At 40.0% G+C, this 23,411-nt stretch overlaps 1 protein-coding gene across 1 annotated transcript; it reads left to right on the top strand.

Moving 5' to 3' along the window:
• Positions 1-1,188: 1,188 nt before the first annotated feature.
• Positions 1,189-22,690, top strand: LOC311041433 (melanocortin receptor 5-like). Its single transcript, XM_084051805.1, has 5 exons — positions 1,189-1,270; positions 17,615-17,863; positions 19,551-19,657; positions 20,484-20,672; positions 22,065-22,690. The coding sequence occupies exons 2-5, from the start codon at positions 17,699-17,701 to the stop codon at positions 22,633-22,635; spliced, it is 1,032 nt and encodes a 343-aa protein (XP_083907931.1). The 5' UTR covers positions 1,189-1,270; positions 17,615-17,698; the 3' UTR covers positions 22,636-22,690.
• The last annotated feature ends 721 nt before the right edge of the window (positions 22,691-23,411 follow it).

The raw sequence follows: 23,411 nt of genomic DNA, 5'->3' as shown, positions 1-23,411 counted from the left end.
GCGCATTGCACGCAATGCCATTCGTTCCGTTCCGTTTCATTAATCCATTGCCCAGGAAATAATGAACTAGCAAGAGGAATAAGCAACTCACTCATGAAAATTCTCTATAATCAACAACATGTGGGTGATAATTATGTCAATCAAATATGGTTTTATTCAAAGGCAATCAAAGGGTACAGCATGAAGCAAACCTCAGGTAGCCTATAGTGTCCAATGTTATTGGCGCCCAGTGCGCTGCAGAGTTGTTTGATTAATCCAGAACACACGCACATTGCTGTGATTTAAAATTCTCTATAACCAGCAATGTGTGAGTTATAATATAATTTTATTCCAAGACAATGCTGCTCTTCAATGGGCAGAGAGAGGGAGAGAGCATAATATTGCATTGGGGATAATGGCTTGCAGTCTTCTCTTAAAGGCAATGGCATCTGGCACAGTGATAGGTTTTATTATTGTAACGATTGCCAGGTGTTTTAGGGATAAGGTTGGTGTCCGAAGATCGCAAGTTTTGCATGGGAACGCCCCTTGCGCAATGCTAAATCCCCAAATAGTGGGTTTAGCCACTCTTGGCTAAAATTGTGTGTGTGTGTGTGTGTGTGTGTGTGTGTGTGTGTGTGTGTGTGTGTGTGTGTGTGTGTGTGTGTGTGTGTGTGTGTGTGTGTGTGTCTGTCTGTCTGTCTGTCTGTCTGTCTGTCTGTCTGTCTGTCTGTCTGTCTGTCTGTCTGTCTGTCTGTCTGTCTGTCTGTCTGTCTGTCTGTCTGTCTGTCTGTGTGTGTGTGTGTGTGTGTGTGTGTGTGTGTGTCTGTCTCTCTCTCTCTCTCTCTCTCTCTCTCTCTCTCTCTCTCTCTGTGTGCGTGCGTGCGTGCGTGCGTGCGTGTGTGTGTGTGTGTGTGCCTCTCTCGCTCTCTCTCTCTCTCTCTCTCTCTCTCTCTCTCCCCCCCCCTCTCTCTCTCCCTCCCCCTCTCTCTCTCTCCCCCTCTCTCTCTACCTCCTCCCCTCTCTCTCTGTCTGTCTGTCTGTCTGTCTGTCTGTCTGTCTGCCTCTCTCTCTCTCTCTCTCTCTCTCTCTCTCTCTCTCTCTCTCTCTCTCTCTCTTCGCTCCGAACGCTCCGCGGATCAGACGTCATATCTGCGTTCAGACTGACAGCAGCCAATAGGCTACTTGGCGGAAGGTCCTGATCTGATCGAGAAACAATCTAAAGCACACACATTGCAAAAGGACAACTAGCCTACCCACGTGAAAGGAAGGATCCCTGCTTGAGCCTCGACAGGTAAGACATACAGACAGTAGGATATATCTACTCATTTTAACATCACCTCATTTATCATCTCATATAGCTGTTCCTGTCGTTTTTCTTCAAACTCTCTTAACAGACCGTGTGCACCAAACAGAGCAGCTATATCATTTGATTAAGCTTAGGCTAATAATAGATGAATTGTAGGCTATCTTTTAAAATGAATCATTTTGTAATCTTTGACTGAATTATGGGCAATGTGTTTATTATTATTTATGTATTTATAATTATTAAAGCCACCACTATGAAAAAAAATTAAATAAAAAGTATAAGGGCATAATAACCTAATATATTAATAATAATAATTAGACTATTTAGTCACTACGTCTTGTGCCTGCTGTCATATGTGTTGTTGCAACATAGCGGTTCGTCCAGCTGATTGAAACTCTCTGATCGCCCGACGCTCACCATGCTGTCCATTAGACCTACAGTAACACTAGTCTACTGTATCCTTTCTGACAGCACACAGTATCGATAGATCATGAATTGCGTGTGAACGCGTCGCGTGAAATAGACCATGAATAGGCTATCTGTTAACTGTTATCCCTGTAACCTATAGGCCAGTGTTTCAGGTTGGTGAAACAAGAGTTTCTCAAGAGTTAAATTATTGTTAAACATCTGCATTAGGCTACTTAATTAAATAATTGTTATTTTGATCAACGTTTGTCTCAGTCTGTCATCTCTCTGTAGCCTACCACATCAATACAGCATGGAATTGTGGACAAAATCTCTTAACAAAATATGCTAAGTTTTGGTTTTGAGAGTCTATGTCATCAAATGGTGGTCCGTGGCTCAAATGCCGAATAGATGGACCTTGATATGAAAATGGTTGAAAACCACTGCTGTAGGCAATTCTCAGACAGTGTTTGTGCCTCGCTCAGTATTTCACAGGTTTTTACTGTCATTTTTCTACTATCTTTTCAGTCAATTTCCTCCACAACACACCCATAATTAGACCAGCAATTACCCATTTAAATCATGCCGCAAAAAAATCCTTTTGTATCACGCTATTTATTTATTTTCACGTTGTCGTGTGTGTGACTTGCATATTGAATTCTTGCGAGTTGAGCTTAATTAATTATGTCGGCTGCTGGTTGGTGGCACCTTTGACAGCGTCTCTTCTAATGTATTCACGCCTACCTAGGCTAATTGGATCACATGCAGTGGTAGAAAAAGTACTCAATTGTTTTACTTGAGTAAAAGTATCAATACTGCAATGCAGAAATACTTACAAGTAAAAGTCCGGAATTCAAAATGTACTTGAGTAAAAGTACAAAGGTATTGGTGTCAAAATGTACTTAAAATACCAAAAGTAGAAAGTACTCATTATGCAGAATGTCCCGTTTCAAGTTTTCAACTGTATAACAATCTTTTGAAAATAGTAGATCTAAGCTCACAATGCCTCACATCATCCATGCATTGTGAGCTTGTAGATCGGCTATTTTCAATTGGCCGAAATGTATAAGGCTGAAGTGGGTGTATGTTTTGTAATAATAATCAAAATCTACAGTAAGTAAGTAACTAGTAACTAAAGTTTTCAAATAATTGTAGTGGAGTAAAAGCATAATATTTGCCTCTGAGGATGTAGTGGAGTAGAAATAAAAGTAGTGAAAATTGGAAATACTCCAGTAAAGTAAAAAAACACCTCAAAATTGTACTCAAGTACAGTACTTGAGTAAATGTACTTAGTTACTTTACACCACTGGGCTAATTGGATCACATGTTAATATTTTCTGTTGCTTTTAGATCAACTATAGGTCCAGTTATCCATTGAGCCTTATATATGTCAACATGACTGAGTGGCAGGTTACAGCAGAGAGGTTTCATAAGACTATAATGTAGAGCATCTTAAACTGATGTAATTGAAAAGGACTTAACCAAAATTGTTTTGGCTGTCTTCTTCACTGAAGATGCAACCTAATTAGGTCTCTCTCTCTGGTACATTGGGTGATTCATGCTGTTCTGAACTCTGCATGAATAATGTGTGATCAGTCTGGGTGTAAACGGTCCCTTGGGGAATGATTATTTACATTATTTACAATTCTTCTCTGTTTGGGCCCAGTTCCCATCATTGGGGCTAATTATTGTTGGGGGGTGTTAAAGTTCACCAGGTAAATAGGATGATTGCTATTTGGAACAGTTTTTGAATTCCCAATTTTTATAGGCTTTCTTGACATAAATTACAAATAATTATCCCAACACATGATTACATTTCTGCAATACTGAATACTTTGAGGCAAGAAGGTTATATCATATTCCAAGGAGGCGTGGCCTAGACTTGTAAACCGACCTAAAAGCTTTTGTTTCATAACATGTGGGTGATTGGGACAAGTCAACAGGACCTTTGGGTGATTGGGACTCTGGAACAGGCTACGGCACATCTTATCAATGATTTATTCGGGCTAGAATAAGCATATGTAGCCTATTGCACAGTTTAATTCATACTTTGATATCATTTTACAATCACATGTCATTTTCCTGTTCATCATTAGGCTATGAATTAAGGCTGTTAGTTTCTGTCCAACATAGTATTTATGACAATGTTTATTAAGGTAATAAAATCAAGTGTAAAGTTTGACAAAAACCCATCTGCTTGAATGGAGCCTAATTGCTTCTGACACCAGCAGGGGTGTCACTTCCTATAGCCTCAATTTACAACTCGGAAGCTAGCTTCCGAATTGTAATCTGGGAACTCTTGGTTCTCACATTGGATTCAGGCAAACATGACCTCCAAACCATTAGACCAAAAACACAGTCCTTGTAGGTGAAGACCTACATTATCTTCTCCACAGGACCAATTCCGCAAGTAAGACCACACACGGTCACACCTCTACTGAAATGTAATTGATTTATTGAAGCGAGAATGAGATGAGTGCTGGTTAAAATGAGGAACCTGGGGAAGGGCAAGTCTCAGGGTGGGAGTGTAATCTCAGGAGCTGGCAGCCAAAGTTGCTTCTCTGCTGCAAGGGTGATCATTTTAGCACTGTCCAAATCATCCAAAATCATGCTGTCCCATTCACCCACTCTGTTTGGGTGGATGGGACAAAGTAAAAACTCCAAAAAATAGAAACATCATTTGTTTTTACTTATGTTGAGTACTTCCTCATATTCATGATTCTATCAAAGGTTTGTGCAATATACTAGGCCTAGCTATATGAATATTTTAAGGCCTTATGTAATTGACCTCATCTCATGCATTGATCAACGTTCTGTCTGATGTTTGGCCCGACCACCTACGCGATGTCACGCCAATGAGGCCATGCAATTTTGATTATAGGGCTCAGCAAAAAAAGTTATTTTTACTCATTAGACAAGAAAATAAACCCTGTAGTTTCTACTTACTATCCCATTTGACAAATTTAAGTCCCAGCCACCCATAACCCATTAAGACCGGAGGCCGATTCTACAAATCATCTCTGTCGGGTGGAAACCTCATATGTCCAAAACTGTTACTTTTCAGGATTCAAATAAAAAAACTGCAAAAGTAGCGGATCGACAAGCTCAAAACTCGTCGCTTCAGGCCACGTTTCGAGCTTGTGGATCTGCTACTTTTAATGCTTTTGTGTCACGCTGTAGTATGATCAAGTAGAGCGTTAATTTACGAAGAAACACAAAAAGTTAGAATATGGAGATAAGAAGTTTCTGCCCGACAGCAACGAAATGCCTTCTAAATCCTAAGAGTTTTATGAAAAATGTATGTTGATTTATATTTAGCTAAAATCTAAAATGACACAGATGCTTTCCCGGTTTTAATGGTTAATTCACTGTGCTGTGCTGAACTCTGTGTGAATAACGTGTGATAAGTCTCGGCGGCCCCTTGGGGCATGAGCGTATTTACAATTCTCTGTTCTGGGCCAAATTCCCACCATAGTAGGATACTGGGATAATTATTGTTGAAATAGATGAAGATCACCAGCCTCGACTCTCTCTCTCTCAAAAAACATACAAAAAAAAATACAAAACTGCAGATTCATGAAGTGAAGCGTGAATAAAGCCTACAGTAGCCAATTATTTCAGGGAGGATCGAGTTCAAAGTCCAAACACTGGATGTCTACATAATGTCTCTTTGATATACTGAAACAGGCCCCCGGTTGGGTACAGCTACAGGTCATTTTCTCAGTGGGCCTCTGTCTCTCTCCACCTGCACAAAACATAGTTGTATATAGAGCCTCAGGGCTCTATACTAGGGCCCTACGTTTTTTGCTCTTCACTAAATATTTTCACGGAATGTTCGGCCCAGAACAGATACGCTAAGCTAGGGTTCAAGTAGTTAAGACACCCATCCACGTTAATTTCCTTCTCTATTCTATTCTATTCTATTCTATTCTACTCTATTCTATTCTATTCTATTCTATTCTATTCTATTCTATTCTATTTTATACTCAACCCAGAGTAAAATGTTGGCTTTGTATGTTTCTGCAAAGCACTGATAAGTTGAATATCTAAATTTCTGGACCCACAGTTTCATACGTTTTCAGATATGTGTATAAACGTTATGGTTTTAATCTAAGGATAGATTGTATTTAAGCATTTAATGAAAAAGACATTCTGGCCGGAAATGCTCGCTTCAGTACCGGTTGTCAGAAGACTGCCTTGTGGTGTTTGAGGGCGGATTCACACTGCGGCCTTGAACCAGCCTTGAGGCTGGTTGGAAGGAATACCTGGGAAGGAATTGGTAAAGCTAGCATCTATTATAAGTGTACTTTGTGAGAAGTTTTAGATTTTTGGAATGGTATTAGGTAAGGGTATAGATTTAAAAAAAACATTGCAAACAAGTTAGGCTCGCCCCCTATTGAAAACCTTATAAAACTTCTCACAAAGTGCACACGCTTTACCAATTCCTTCCCAGGTATTCCTTCCTACCAGCCTCAAAGCTGGTTCCAAGGCCGCAGTGTGAATCCGCCCTGAGACTGGTTTACGGAGAGTATGGCCTATCCATCTCCAACGCCTTTGGAGGATCTCTTCCTCTGCTGTTTTTTGGTTGGTGCGTTGCCACAGTTCTTTGTTGCTGATGGTGTTAGGCCAGCGGATCTGGAGGATTCGTTGCAGACAGGTGTCGACGAATGACTGGATTTAGTTTGTGGTGTTTACAGTGGTCCTAGGACTGACTTCACGTTGGTGTTAAAGATCAGGCCAGCACACTGTGTTGGAATTGCTAGTTTGTTGTCTAAGCCACGTTATCAGCTTAACCGGTGTTCACAGGGTTATTGCGCTGTCAATAAGTGTGTTCAGGTTTTGGTATCCAGCGGTTATTGCATGGGTGAAATATACTCTCTCTCTCCCTCTCCCACCCTCTCTCCCTCCCTCAGTCCTTCCCTGGTGGGATCAATAAAGGTCTATCTAATTAATCTATCTATCTCTTTCTCCCGTCACCCGCCCCCTCTCAGTCTCCCTCCCAGTCCCTCCCATCCCTTCTCATTCTCCCTCTCCCTCCCTCCCTCCCTCCCTCTCCCTCTCCCCTCTTCCTCTCGCCCTCATTCAGCTGTCCCTCCCTCTCCCTTTCCCTCCCTCTCTCTCTCGCTGATCGAGCTCTGGTCTGAAGTCACACACAACAGGAATTGTTGCCTACCAACGTTGATTTGTGCTGACGTTAACCGTTACCAAACAACACAGATTAAAATAGCTTGACATTTCCCAACACAGATATGAACTTCAGGGAGTACCTCACCCCTCACCATTACCGTATCATGACTTTGCTGATGTGATGCCCCACTGTAGGTTGGCGTCCACTCCCTCCAGCTCAGACAGCTCCGGTCTGTTGTTCAATAAAGGAGACATCAAGTTGTTGCAAAACGAAAAGTTTTATTGAATAAAAGATAGAACATTTTCTCGATTAGACTCTGTTAAAACTGATCTTACGCTAGAGCTACGTTTGGCTCTTCAGAGTGTGCAGAATAAACCAAACTAAACTCCTTAATCCTTAATATTGTCTCTGTCCAGCGAGTATTCCCAGAAAATCCACTCCCTCACATGGAACCTGTATTCCACTGTCTCTCACACCATGTTTCAATGAATCATGTCCTACCTGAAACTCGTCAGTCTTTCTTTATAACTCAGGTGCAATCTCATTTGGCATGATTAGTCCTCCTGCCTTATTACACCATTGGCACTCGGATTAAATTGGAAATGCCATCGCACTAATCAACCTGACAAGAATCTCATAGTCGGCTGTGATATAAGTCCTTAATCCAGATCTAAGTTTTTTTACGGATTTGACTGTAAAGTGTAAATAATATAAATAAAGATGACACCGAGCTTGGCCCAGCCTATTCATTTGGATGGAAAACGATTGAACTGCCATCAGCTAATCGTGTACGGCTACGGCAGCTCTGAAACTACGTAACTAGTAATTTGGAGTTTATTTGTTATTTTCTTCTTTCTTTCTCTTTTGTTGTTTGTGTGATGAAATTATTTGTATACACGTATATATATATATATATATATATATATATATATATATATATATATATATATATATATATATATATATATATATATATATATATATATATATAGCTCATATACAGCTCATATAAGTAAAATGCCATTGTGCAATCCTTTAAAAAAAAGTTACCAGCACAGTTTTAGTAAAGTGCTTTAGTGCATTTCAAAAGTGCAATTACATCATGTCCACTCCAGTACAGTCCAATCAGTTTAGGTCAGTTGGCTTGAGGGAGGGGGCATATATATATATATATATATATATATATATATATATATATATATATATATATATATATATATATATATATATATAACCCATAAGAATAGTCTAGTTTTTTATTTTACTTTTGGAGAAAGCTTGTTAATGTTCACGAATGTAGACAGAACTGTCGTAAGAGGGCAGGAACAAAATAAGTCACATTTGTGTAAGGGTGGATTATTCCTTTGAGTCTTTGATGCATTTAGATTTAATAAGGTTACATTGTTATTTCTGCTTGATCCCTCTGGGACATAGCTCACATGCTCTGCACAAGGTTTTTCATTTGTTTTCGTGTTTATGCCTATTGCAGCCCAGTTATCAATCAATTCCTGCTGCGAATTTGTCAAAGGGAGAGAGAGAAATGGAAAACGATTTAGTGCATGAGAGAGACAAAATCAGAGGATTAGACCTGAAATCTCCAGGGATCTGTGATTGAAGCGGGCCAGGGGGTGTGAGTGCATGAACACAATCACTTCACTGAACACAGAACCACTGGCAGAACATTCTGAATCCCTATAGAGAACACGGTTAAGTACCTGATGTACACCAGTGATAAGACGCCACACTGAGATAAGTGATAATCACTTGTAGCCTGCATGTAGATGCCATGGTAGTTATGTTGATTGCAATCTGGGAACCCATCGTCAAAAAAAAGGGGAAAAAGGTTTTTCCTTTCATCGCGGAGCTCTGAATCTGTCTTGAGAGATTACGTTGATTGTGATGCATGGATTTTGGTGGGAAACCCACCACAAAGAATGTGAGAAATTGCCACAGTACCACAAACCACCCCATGATAGATCTAAAGTGGTGTCAGTGTGAAACATATACTGTACATCTTGCAAATATTGTGAGGAACAAGTGGCTACGTGTATTTTCTTGTCCGTTAGAAGCAAAGCACTAGCTGCTCTAATTAAAGAACCACGTTTGACTGATCCAAGCAATGGTGCTTTCTTATTAGCCTCTCTGTTAAAGAATTGTATTAGAAAAAACTAGTCAGCACATTGGTTCAGGTGCAGTTAAAAGGAAAATAATTACAAATGCTAGAAATATCTGCACAGTGAAAAATAATTTAATTTGCTTTTGATAACATTTTCATGACATGACATTTCGGTCATGTGGACCTTCATTGGACAATGAAGGTCCTGAAGTGTTCTAGTTAAACAAATTAAATATTGGGAGCCTACTTTTCAACATGCAGATATTTCTTCTGGACCAGATAGTCTTGTCTTACTTACAGTATTCTTTAAAGGGCTGTAACAGTGGTCTAGCTGACACGTTTAGCCCACATGGTATACTTGGCATTACTGCTGACCATTTTCCATAGCTTTGTTAGATTTTTGTGGAACCAATTGGATTCCATACATTTCAGTAAGGTATAAAAATGTACTGGCAGAGACTTGAAACATGCTTGAGATATGTAATGCAACACAGTGACATTTATTGTGCCATAATTTTTTGGTTCAAAATAACCTTGGATGCTGCAGCATTCCGTTTTGAGCTCCACAAGTTTCCTAGGGAGCTTACTTTGGAAAAGGGTGTGTGTGTGTGTGTGTGTGTGTGTGTGTGTGTGTGTGTGTGTGTGTGTGTGTGTGTGTGTGTGTGTGTGTGTGTGTGTGTGTGTGTGTGTGTGTGTGTGTGTGTGTGTGTGTGTGTGTGTGTGTGTGCGTGCGTGCGTGCGTGCGTGCGTGCGTGCGTGCGTGCGTGCGTGCGTGCGTGCGTGCGTGCGTGCGTGTGTGTGTGTGAATTCTGGGCATCACTTCCTGTTGTCAGTCATTCAATTCATTTGAGCGAACCCTGTCTGTCAATAATAATGTGGGAACACAACATGACTGAAATCAATGAGGGTCATATTGGGTCTGCCTACTTACCCAACAAGATCTCCCTCTACACAGCTGATTGAAAGTAATGATCAATGGCTCTTGTCTTGACACTTTCTCTTAGCAGTAGTCTAAATCTAGCTCTGGTCCACTGCATAGCCTAGAGTCCCTAGACAGTGGTTCCTCTCCCCTTAAGGCTATGGTACCGATGAGCCAATACGACCGCACCACAGGCTACATAACCTGTCGTCAGGAGTAAAAATAAGAAATACACATTCGCTACTCGCCAAAACAAACACGGTTTTATGGAGTTGAAAGCCAACTCTACTAAGAGGGAGCACTCTGAGCCCCCCTCACGTCTAAGATACACTTTTTGGCCAAAATGTAAAATAATCCACCGAACGGAGACACTACTTCTTTGTTTTTGAGCGGTGCAACCGCTCCTATAAGAGGGTTTAGGACCCATCCGTGGTGAAAGTTTTTCTTTCCGTCGTGAAAATGTGTCTTTCGCTGTGACGCCATGCTGTGGAAAACACGCCCATAGGCTAAAAAAAAAATCACACCCAGTGTTATGTGCTGTGATTGGCTTGCGAGACACATGATGAAATTAATAATAATGTAAAACATGTAAGCATGTCACTTCGCAGGACGTGCTGTGATTGGCTACGGAGATGCATGATGAAATTAATAACTCATAAATAGTATCGCTCACTTGACACTGGGTGTGATTTTTTTAATCTTCGGCCGCGCCATCACAGTGCCAACTCACTACTGCCACACAGGTCAGAGGACCGCATTACACCTTGAGATAACGTCTCATTGGGTGTTATTCGGCTCTGCAACGCTAGAGTCGCTGTTCCGCAAAAACATCTCTGAATCAGGAAGTGTCTTTCCATCCGGTGGATTATTTTACATTTTGGCCAAAAAGTGTATTTTAGACGTGACGGACGGACGGACAGACGGGGGGGGGGGGGGAGGCTCAGAGTGCTCCCACTTAGTACAGTTGGCTTTCAACTCCATAAAACCGTCTTTGTTTTGGTGAGTTGCGAATGTGTATTTCTTATTTTTACTCCCAACGACAGGTTATGTAGCCTGTGGTGCAGTCGTATTGGCTCATCGGTACCATAGCCTTAAGGGGAGAGGAACTCCACTGTCTAGGCTATGGACCAGAGCTAGTCTAACTCCTGTCCTGTGTTTCATTCTTACTGGCTGCTGTTCCTGATGTCTCTATTGGCAAGTAAATGGTGCTTGTTAAGTGACTTCAGCGCTTGATAATAAGCACTGATCATCAACTTGAATCAGTTGTGTGGAGGGAGATATTGTTGTCTAAGTAAGCAGACTAATGTGACCCTTTCTGATTTCAGTCAGGTTGTGTTCCCACATTATTGTTGACTGATTTTATTGAATGACTGGAAAAGGAAGTGAACAGGAAGTGATCCCATATTTCACACCAGGCCTCATGGGACACTGGAAACTCGCTACGAGAGGCGTTGTCAAAAAGACAACTAAATGAATGTTACACAGCATGACTTTAAGCCCCTGGCTTTAATAATATCATTTTTTTTAAATGATGGATGGATTGGAATAATATTGCCAGAAGTAGTCCCTGGAGAAAAAATAAATGTCCATGACGTAAACCTAAACCCTAAAAACCGTGCAATGTTTAGTCAACATTAGCTCAGTCAGGTAGGTTTGGAAAGCTTTTAATGACCATGTGGATACATGAGCATGACAATCCATTTGAGAATTAGTCATCCCTAATCTCCCTTTTACCTCTGGTAATGAGAAACCCATTTGTACTAATTATTGATTACTGTATTGTTGTAGATAAATCTAAAACCACTCTCACATATCATCAAGCTACTATATAAGAGGGTGATTACGTTGCATATGGTCCAGTAAAGAATTGCAGTATTGACATGATGTGAAAAGCTTGGTTGGTGTAGGGTATTTTCAGCGCATCCGGCTGCACTGATTCAAAAAGGTTTGTCAGGGTCAGAGTAACCAGGACTTACAGTACACTTAATCGTTTGCACTCAAGGCATTTTTTATCATTCCTCTTTTCATCTTGTTGCCAGATTGAATTAATACTTTGAAATGGTTTTAATCCAGTGTATGAACCTATAAAACTTAAACCAATTAGATAATGTACTTACAAGGGTCTAATAGTAAACGTGCACAAATGTAATGTTTTATCTCTATATTGTGTTGTTACACCTTTGTAAGTACAGTATGTAATAGCGAGATTAATATATCCTTAAATGGATATTTCACTTTCAAAACAATTTTGGGTCATTTTATCGTCTACTCAGGCTTTTGTGAGCCCCCCAGACAGTTTATAAGTTGCTTGACTCAGTATTTAGATATCTGATATTCATTTTATCAGACACGCCCCCTTCCTATACAAACCCATTATAACTCAATTTTTAACATGTTACATTCATCAAAAACACCCGTCCTTGGTTCTGGTGACTCATCCTGCCCTACTAATAAGTGAGGGGGCTGTTGTTTTGTCAATGACTTATTTCATTTATTTTATTAATTTTTTTAATTGTATTTACTTTTTCATTTTCCAAAACAAATATTAAAAATAAATGAAAAAAGTAATTTAAAAACACGGTCTCCTCACGTATTAGAAGGACAATTATATCAGTCACCAGAACCGAGGACGGGTGTTTCCGATGAATCTAACATGGTTAAAATGGAGTTTGAAGTTACAGTACAATGGGTTAAAATAGCTGATCTACAAGCTCACAACGGCTCGCATTTTAAATCGTTTAAAAAATAATAACTTGTTTTTGGACATACAAGGTTTCCCCCCGACAACGACGATATGCTCCTTGAGATCCTCGTGAGGATCTGAGTTCGATCCAACTTCACTAATGTGTTACATTGTCTCTCGCTGCCATAGCTTTCCTTTATCTCTAGTCTACAGTCTCCTATGTAAAAAAATAAAATCCTTAGAAAATCTCTTGTTCTACATCGCTTTGACCCTGAGATAGGGCCAACTATGTCATTTTACATTTGATTCATTATTACCTTGACCTTTGACTCCAAATCATTTCCACCAAGAGTCATGACAATTTCCCCATCCGTTCTCTATTTTAACATTGACTGTGTGACCTTGACTTTTGACCTTTTTAACCGAAAAGTAAATTTTCATTAAATTATGCCCATCCATCACATTATTTTGTTCACAGACAGACAGACACACACACACACACACACACACGCGCGTGCGCACACGCACACGCACACGCACACGCACACGCACACGCACACGCACACACACACACACACACTCACACACGATAGGCAAAGGCATTGGTGAAAACAGGCGAACATTAAATAGCAGATCTAAAGCTCACAATGCATCGCAATGTGCCGCGTTGTGAGCTTGTCAATTGGATCTTTTCTCGCAAAGAGATTTGGTGTAGAGAGAAAAAGGAGGGGAACCAAGTATTGACCCCTGGGCCTGGGGACACAGGTCAACTGAGGTACTGTATAGATAGAAATATAGAAATCACGCTGGTATCTGTCATAAGTTATAACAGTGTCTCTCCCCTCCAGTCATACTGTATGAGATCATATTTGGCCTCAGGAAGATGTTCTCAAGCAGGAGGACATAAATAGACATGTTTTTCCGCATAACAAGACAGACCCTCATTAACCCATTAAGACCTGAGGCCGATTCTAAATCCTGACCTAAGTTTTCTGAAAAACATATGTTGCTATATATATATATATATATATATATCAACAGCTAATGTTACACAAGGGTGTTCCCGGATTGAAACGTATAACAACAAATAGGTGTTCAAGGTCTAAATGGGTTAACTGTTCTTCACTGTATATGTATATGGTAATAAATGGTAATAGATAAGAAATTGTAACACAATGAACTGTTGGCTACTAATAAAGTGCATATAGCCAATATGCTTAAATATGTAAAACTAACTGTGTGCAAACTAAGTCTAGATGAAACGTCTGTATGTTTTAGAATATTTGTTTAAATGTTTACTCCACTGTCTGGGATCATAACATAAGGTTGTATGTTTTGAATGCCCCCCCCCCCCCCCCCCGTTTTTTCCTACATCATAAATTAAATTAAACTGTTATACTCACAACAGCAATATTTTTCAACGTTATCACAGTTTTAACATGGAGCAAATCCATAATATATATGGTTAAAATATTATGGATTTGCTCCATGTCGCTGCGTCCTTATTTTGGGCATGTCATTACAGGTGAAAATCTTCTAAAATGTTTCTATAAGCTCACAATCTTGTCGATGAAAAGATATGAAAGATATGGAAAATGTTCTAATAATTTTGAAATTCAGAGGTAGTTAAGCAGTTATTGAATTGTATTCCAAAGGTGTATTGTGTAATGAAATGCAAAAAAGAAAAAGAAAAAAAGGGTTTAATGGAAAACACAAGGTTTCAGATAACCTGATGAAGGTCTCCAGACGGAAGCGTTGTGTTTCCCATTAACACTTTATTTGTGTATTTGTTGACAGTGTGCGGGAGGTTTTCTTGTGTGTTGATCGGCCCTTGGTCTTCTCTTACGCACCTGTCGTCTCATAGGTGGGCGAAAGCCTTGCTCATGTTGTGTAATGACAAATCGGTAAAGTGCTTATTCTAAAAAAGTTTGTCAGTCAGGCCTGCAGTAGATTTTAATTATGTATTCAATTGATAATGACTCTCCGTAATGGAGTTTGGATAATGACATTTTGTTAATTGGGTATGCGATACATTTCATTTGTCAATTTCCTTTCCTTTCCGTGTGTTTCCTCTTTCTCGTTCCTGTTTTTTTCGTTCATTTCTTAGTACCTCCAGCCAGGCTTTCAACCAGGGCGCACCCTGGGGCAAATAAATCTATATCTTTGCCAGAACACAAAGTTATATATTTCTGTTTCACCATCATATTCTCAAGATCACCTCTATGACAAATATGTGTTGGGGTAGCCTTTAACCACTTGAACCCTAGCCTAGTGTCTCTATTTGTGAACTGAAAGTTCCTCAAAAATCACCCATCTACAAGCGCATGTTGCGATGCATTGTGAGATTAGTAGATCGGCTGTTTTCGGTGAAGAGATCAGTGAAAAAAGGAGGGTGCCTAGTATAGACCCCCGGGGGACTGCAGTCAGCCAAGTATAATGGTATATGGTTTAAGTGCTTAATAGGATGCATGATTTGAACTCACATGTTTGATCATTTTGTATCATCATCACGGCTTTTCTTTGTTTTTATGATCAGATGCTGAAAGGTTTGAGAAACACCAGCAGAGTTCAAAGTCATCGCTCCAGTCAGATGTTGTCTCCACTAACATAGATTACCTCAATGCCTCTCCCAGACCTATTTTAATTTTTACTCAAAACAAGCTTAATGTCAGACATCATTCTGACCAGTCAGCTGATAGGGAAATACTCCAGAGGCAGTGGATATTCAGCCATTGCATTTCATTGGCAAAGGAACAGCTATTAAGATGGTCAGATTCTTCCCCTAACCATAACCACACCAGAAGCAGGCCAAACCTAACTAAATTGAATTCATTATCCCGTACCAAATCCATGAAACCACACTGTGCCTAACCTTAACTTAAACTAATTAAAGCGGCACTAAATAACTTTCCTGTTCTATCCCGGATTTGGGTCTCCTGCGCAAAGAAGTGCTGAATTTCTTACCACTGATCTAATAGAGCCTGCCTGCGTGCAGCGGTGGCCTAAAGGTTAAAGGTGCGCAATTGTTGCCGGAAGGTTCCCGGTTTGGTTCCCCGGATCGGCAGGAAAAATCTGGGCGGGGAAGTGAATGGTCACCACTCACCCCTCCCCCAACACCGCTGAAGTGCCCTTGAGCAAGGCACTGAACCCCCAACTGCTCCAGTGGAGCTGCTTAGAGGCCAACAGTATATAAGACTGTGGTTGTACTGGTCAGCTCCCAGGTTTTAATGTGTGTGTCTATGTGCAGGGCGTTGCTGAAAATGAGCATTGTGCTCAGCTACTACCCTGGGTAAATAAAGCAGCGAAAATTTCACACATCATACACATCATATCACACAAAGATTTACTGGCCCCCCTGTAGTAACTCTGAGGACCAACAAGGGGTCCCGGACCCCTTGTTGAAAACCCCTGCTGTACAGTGTATCTCTACTGAAGCAGCTGCAAGCTATAACCATTACATTATGGGTCTGACAGCTGAATATCCACTATCTAGTCCAAAAAGGTTTTTCTTCCACCAAGGGCATCTTTCTGGGACATACTGTTATTAAAACAGTTTTAAACACTGCCCTTTGGATCATATGCACTAGTCCCTGTTTTATGATATAATTCCTGTAGACTCACCTCATCATTGCATGAACCTTCTAAACATCAGAGCTGCCCAGGTGTAACCGAACTAGCCTTATCTAATAATAACAACCCTAATTACTTTTTTTATCGCGGTGAATATCCTCACATGAGCGACCGTGAATATCCTAACATGAGCGTGAATATCCTCAAGAGTGACTTTACAACGCTGTATAGCTCATTAATGTACAGTCCTATTGATTTAGTTATGTCCACCAAGCAGGCAGAGAGAATTAAGGGGCGTGAGAAGTGCGTAGGCAGCCTATTATATGTTTTAGTCTTCTTCAGTTTTCTCCTCCTTCTTCTACTTCCAACGCTTTTTTGCCGTTTTTTACGAAACTTGGAAGAATTATATATTTTTTAAAGAAATCCTTTATTTATGCAGAATGACTTTATGTATTATATATTATGATGACCTTTTTTAAATTGATGCTTGGACATCAGGTTGATAGGCAGATTATTTAGATTAATGGATTATTTCTCTCTCTAATTGTGATTGCCTGCTGGGTGTTGCCGAAGAATCTGTCCTTGTTTTTCTCTCCACTAAAAAGGATGTTCACAAGAAAAACTATATGCTGTGATGCAATCAAAAATATTTGTTTTTCATAACAAAATAAGGAAAAATTATTCCATATGTTTTTGTGCTATTTTGATAATTTAAATCATTGTATTGATGGTTATCGGGACAGTACTGTGAATTGCAATTATATATCGTCCCAGGCATAATCTTAATATTCTTCAGGGAGGTTGGATAAATAATTTAGTTGCGCCTCACGTTCATGGGTGACTCACTGTTTGAAGTGCAGATTGCTGTGCCTTTCATGGTCCCCTTTCTTCAACAGATGCTCAATATAATATTCTCTCATGTCTTTTCTGTTGAAACTAATACTAATGTTGAAAGTATCAACTTGAAACGGACTTGTTGGAGACATGTATCATCCATTTTATATCATCCATTATAGATCAAAATGGCAAACACAGTCATAGAGAATGTCTGTTCCATTATAGATCAAAATAACAAACACAATCATAGACTGCATTTAGACAAATAAAGGATGAGACTATCTGATTTATAAACCCTTCAGGCGCAGATCCAATGCTTTCCAGATTGTCTGATTAGTACAGAAAAATCAAATTGCCTGTTTTTAGACAATCATGAAAAGATCTATTCATATCGTCCCCGTCCCCCCCCATTTTTCTTTATTGATTTTCATTTTGTGACAATTGACAAAAAGCACATTGTCATAGTATATAAAATAGTTCTCCCATGCTCCCAACATGTACCCTTCCCCCATTCACTTATTCAGTCAAATCTTTCTGATCTACAAAGAATTAAGATTCAGACGTTTAGTCTCCCATACCACCATCATGTATCAAGAATCCTGTGTCATTCTATTTTAAACCTTCTTGCCTATCATAATACTGTGTTTGACTTCCATTCTCTGACCTTCCAGGCAGCCTGCAGTAAAATGCAACCCACAGCAGTAGACCTGCAGTGATCCTGCCTCCAACGCTTTTGAACCAGAACAGCAGAGACGATGAACACGTCAGACGAATCCTCCTACCAGCAGGGGTCACTGTTCAGTAACTCCACCCTGGGTTACAACTATCACCAAAACTACACTCTTCCCCCCTCGTTGTTGCCGGGCAAGTCCAGCACATTAAAGCCCACAGCATGTGAGCAGGTCCACATCGCCACAGAGGTTTGTACTACTCTGTGTGCTGTGTGTGCGTGTGCGTGTGCGGTTGCAGTTGCAAATCAACCAAATCTAACCAACCTTTCTCTGTAATCCCATCTAAATTCAATTTAAATTTATATCAATCCATAGGCCCTCATGTCATCTTTTCAAATCCTTTTTTGAAATGAGAAGGATTGCATATATCCATCAACACTATGCCAATTGTCAAGATACGTATGCCATTTACACCTTAGATAAGGTGTACTGTCCGGTCGCGGAGCCCTGCAGCACAAGTAATGAGGGCGTATATACACATATTAGTTTGCCATCTGCCAAAATGTTGCTCTGCTCTCCATATGAGTAGTTATTAACGAATGTATATGATTCGGATTGTGATATTAAAGATAAGTTATTGTTGAACAGAACATGATGATGTGATATTGTTGGACCAAGCATAGACACAAACCTTTAAAAGGTAGCTGTTGTTTGAATAGAGGAGAAATTGATATCAAAATTGATCGTTTTTATATTTCACCTTTAGCATCTGGGTGAAACCCATAATATTCCCAAATATACATGAGATTGCATTTTTCTTTGACAAAAAGAAAAAGCCAGTCATCCATGCTGGAATAGATTTCACAGAGCTCTGTGTTGTGACGTTATTCACCCTGTAAAAGAAGACGGAAGTTTATTTACTCCAATAATGGTCTTCTTATTAAACTTGCTCAAGAACAGGTCAACTTTCAATTCTCAAATAAATCTCTCCACCTCTTCAAACAAGTCCAACTCCGTCTCAAAACCAAAACAGATGCAATGCCTTCCGCATTACCATAATTCCTCTAACCTTGTGCACAGTATATTTTTGAGCGGTGCAACCGCTCCTATAAGAGGGTTTAGGACCCATCCGTGGTGAAAGTTTTTCTTTCCGTCGTGAAAATTTGTCTTTCGCTGTGACGCCATGCTGGAAAACACGCCCATAGGCTAAAAAAAAATCACACCCAGTGTGAAGTGCTGTGATTAGCTAGCGAGACACATGATGAAATTAACTTCAAACTTTGCAGACGCGATGTGATTGGCTAGCGAGACGCATGATGAAATTAATAATAATGTAAAAAATGTAAGCACTTCACTTCGCAGGACGTGCTGTGATTGGCTACCGAGATGAATGATGAAATTAATAACTCATAAATATCACCGCTCACTTCACACTGGGTGTGATTATTTATTGTCTCCGCCAGAGGTGGAGAGTATGTTTTCGTCTCCGTCCTTCCGTGTGTCCGCCAAGCTAACATTGGTCAAGCTTCACGTGACATGTGACAATATGTTGAAAGGGTGTGCTTTGATTGGCTAGCGAGACGCATGACGAAATAGAAACCTATAAATAGGTGTGTCACTTCAAAAAATCATTTATATTTTTTGAAGTGAGCTTCCATCAGCCAAGCTAACATTGGTCAAGTGACACGTGACAATTTGTAATATAAATAGGTAAGACAGGATTAATCAGGAACAGTACTGGCGGAGACCTGTGCTCCGAGGAGCACATTTTCTAGTTTACCATATTACCGTACCGCCGCCAGATCTTGTATCACCGATTTTGAATGGCCAGAAATCACAATATAAAAATTTAGCAAGGATTGCCGAAGCCAAAATTCTACTCTTTACTTAGCTTAATACTTTACTTACTCTACTCTGCTCTACTCTCTTGTATTAGGTCTTCCTAATTCTTGGCATCATCTCTCTGCTGGAGAACATCCTGGTCATCATAGCCATTGTGAAAAACAAGAATCTCCACTCGCCCATGTACTTTTTTGTGTGCAGGTACTCTACATGTTTTTGACATTCTTTTGTGATGAAAGGAAAACATCAAATGTATTGACCCTGGTATTATTCATGTATGCACTGGGGGCACGCTAATCTGAAACAATAATAATCATAATCAACCCACCAGCACCGACCCCCTTCACCTAGAGTTTAGGATTTTGCCTTCAGGTATCCATTTCATATACATATTAGACAAAATCTTTCATACCCTCAGCCATTTTACTACTAAACACTCAAACAGGAAAAGGTAATCAGCTCGACCACCCAACAATGTCTGTTACTGCAATGAAGATATTAGTATATTAGTTTATTATTCCTTAACCCATTAGACCTGATAACACTTCTAAATCCTGACCTATGCATTCCCGCGTTCTGGAACATTGAGGCCAGTATTTATCTAGAGATGTGATGTCACGCTGGCATTGTGCCAAATTAGGCGATCTCATGCTGGGCGTCGTAACCTTGGTAACAGTTACCGATGGCTTTAACTTTGCGTTATAATCAAATAAAAAAAAAATACTTTAGTTTTGACTGTTATTTATTTTATATATATATAGCACTAATTGGAACCATTCATTTCTTTGTCTGTTGCAATAGATCCAATTGACTTGTGTGTTTTTATGGGACTTTTTGTGTGTACTGTTTTTACTGTGAAACTGCTACCCAACCAATTGCCCCCAGGAGACAATTAATAAAGATCTACCTTCTACCTTCTACAATAATAATCAACAGACACATCAATGCACACAGGGAAACATTTAAATGCAATGCATGCAAAATAAACTACAGTTACAGTACCTACTAATTTGTCTTGGTCTTGCAGTCTGGCAGTGGCTGACATGCTGGTTAGTGTGTCCAACGCCTGGGAGACCATTATCATTTACCTCCTCAACAACAGACAGCTTGTGGTAGAAGACCACTTCATCAGGCAGATGGACAATATGTTTGACTCCATGATCTGCATCTCTGTGGTTGCTTCCATGTGTAGCTTGCTGGCCATTGCCGTTGACAGGTACTGATGGTGGAGAGATAGACGGATGGAAGAATGCATGAATTACTGTAAATGGTCTGTTTGTAACTCTGTCATGTTGGTCATAGAGAACATGTGTACACATAATAGATAAATACTGTATAGTATATATATATATATTTTTTTTTAAACAAAATTCTGCAAAGACTATATTGTCATCCAAACCCTGCCCATAGTAACTATATTTTAGAGAATACCTGGTATGGGTGTAATATTTATTTATTCTCTATTTTGGTTTACAGGAAGTAATTCAAAATCGAATTTTAGGGACTTTTGATAAAAAGTGTAAAAGATGTGCATGCTATTGTCTTTGTTTATTTCTGAAAACCAGTTTATAAGCCAATGCAATGCTGTTATTGTAACCTGGATGGTCATTTCATGAAAAAACTAAACAAATCCCCAGAACAATTTTACCCAAATAAATCTCCCCCAAAACATGTTGTTAATTTTCAAACATCCCTAAATAGATTAGATAGACAGATACACTTCAATAGAAGAGTCACAATGTATGAACCGTTCTATGTAAAGGCAGTTCAGACTAGGAATAAATATAGGTGGAAAAACTAAACATGTATAGTATCTATAAACAAACGCAGAACAATGCATATGATTGTACAGTATATATCAATATGCCAAATACAGCAGGGTTGTATGATAGCAGAGGCGTGATATGTAACTAGTAAGATAAGAAACCGCTATACAGGCCTAGACCGTGGCGTCGCGGTCTAGGCACCCTGGTTGAAAATCCTTAATAGCAGCGTGCCGCGGGTTCGCGTCCCGTTCCCGACGGCCTTTGCTGCATGTCTTCCCCCATCTCTCTCCCCATTCTTCCTGTCGTCATACTTTCACTGTCCCTCTCCAATAAAGCAATAAAATGCAAAAAAAAAAAAAAAAAAAAAAAAAAAAAAAAAAAAAAGAAACCGCTATACAGATGGTTGCATTCAGTCACAATTAAACGAAATGCATGATAGTAGTATTTTTGAGTGCTCGATTACTACACCATAGTGGTTATGCCTTGCAATGTTGTTGAAAATGCGAATGAATCTGATGTATACTTAATATTGACAATAGGGGAAGTGTTTATCAAAGTATATTGTACCTCACCTGGTAGAGCACATACCATATCAAGATTCAGTCCTTGCCGCAGCTGGCTCGGGTGCGAGGCCCTTTGCCACCCTTTGGCCTTTGCCTTCCCAATCTTTCCTCCTACCATTTTCCGCCTCTCTCCGTTGGCGCTATCAACTGTCGCTATCAAATTAAGGCTTGAAAAACTAAACTAAAGTACAAAATACTGAGTCACCACAAAAACTGACTGGGAATAACATATCATTATTATATCACATACTGTACTAACAATGTTTTTGTTGTGTTTAGGTATGTGACTATCTTCTATGCGCTGAGGTACCACAACATAATGACGGTGAGGAGAGCCGGGTGCATCATCGGTGGGATTTGGCTCTTCTGCACGGGCTGCGGGATAGTCTTCATCATCTACTCAGATTCTACCCCCGTCATCATCTGCCTGGTCTCAATGTTCTTCGCCATGCTGCTGCTCATGGCGTCCCTTTATAGCCACATGTTCATGTTGGCGCGGTCGCACGTCAAGCGCATCGCCGCCCTGCCCGGGTGCAACTCCATCCACCAGCGGGCCAGCATGAAGGGCGCCATCACTCTGACCATCCTGCTGGGGATCTTCATCGTCTGCTGGGCTCCTTTCTTCCTCCACCTGATCCTGATGATCTCCTGTCCCCACAACCTCTACTGTGTGTGCTTCATGTCCCACTTCAACATGTACCTCATCCTCATCATGTGTAACTCTGTGATCGACCCGCTGATCTACGCTTTCCGGAGTCAGGAGATGAGGAAGACGTTTAAGGAGATCATTTGTTGTTACAGTTTGAGGAACGCATGTGCCAACGTCTGCGCTCTGTCAGGGAAGTACTGAAAAAGGTAGTTATTTGTGGTGCAAGCAAAAAAGGACTGTATGTTGTTTGGTAAGTATCACTTTCATTGCCACCACCATACATGTATATTGACTGTGTGTGTGTGTGTGTGTGTGTGTGTGTGTGTGTGTGTGTGTGTGTGTGTGTGTGTGTGTGTGTGTGTGTGTGTGTGTGTGTGTGTGTGTGTGTGTGTGTGTGTGTGTGTGTGTGTCTGTGTCTGTCTGTCTGTCTGTCTGTCTGTATTAAAGTGGTTTTGTTTTGTTGAATTACCTCAGCATCCATCATAGTTGGCGGGGAGTGTGCTTTCAAGTGTAAGATTTAGAAATAATTATGTAAAAAGGTGGATACAACAAATACAACATTACCACCACATACTCCATGTGGAAATGCTGACTCATTGGGATTTGTTTCATTCCACAAGTTTTTCTGGCTGTAAAGAATAACACAGTTGCCCTTAAAAGTATGTGAACATGGGAAGCAACATAAACTATTATAGAAACAACCGTTAGCTAGCTAGCTTGCCTAAAAAAAATATTCACAAGATTTGTAATTTGTCATGATCTGGTAATAAAAAATTATTACCAGATCATTGTTTTCGATTTGCTTCGAGCCTACCCCTTCTTGGTTGTTGTAAATATTTGATTGGATGTTGACAAGGTTTTTCACTTGTTTCCTAGCACTTATACAAGTTATGTATTGCTTTTTGCATTACAAACATCGGAGACATGAATAATTACAGACACTGAATAATGAGTATTATAGATGTTAAACATTTAGT

This window comes from Gymnoscopelus microlampas (genome assembly GCF_963454915.1).
Source record: "Gymnoscopelus microlampas genome assembly, chromosome: 3".
NCBI lineage: Eukaryota > Metazoa > Chordata > Actinopteri > Myctophiformes > Myctophidae > Gymnoscopelus > Gymnoscopelus microlampas.
The sequence above is the reverse complement of the archived record's forward strand: the minus strand, read 5'-3'. Positions and strand labels throughout refer to the sequence as shown.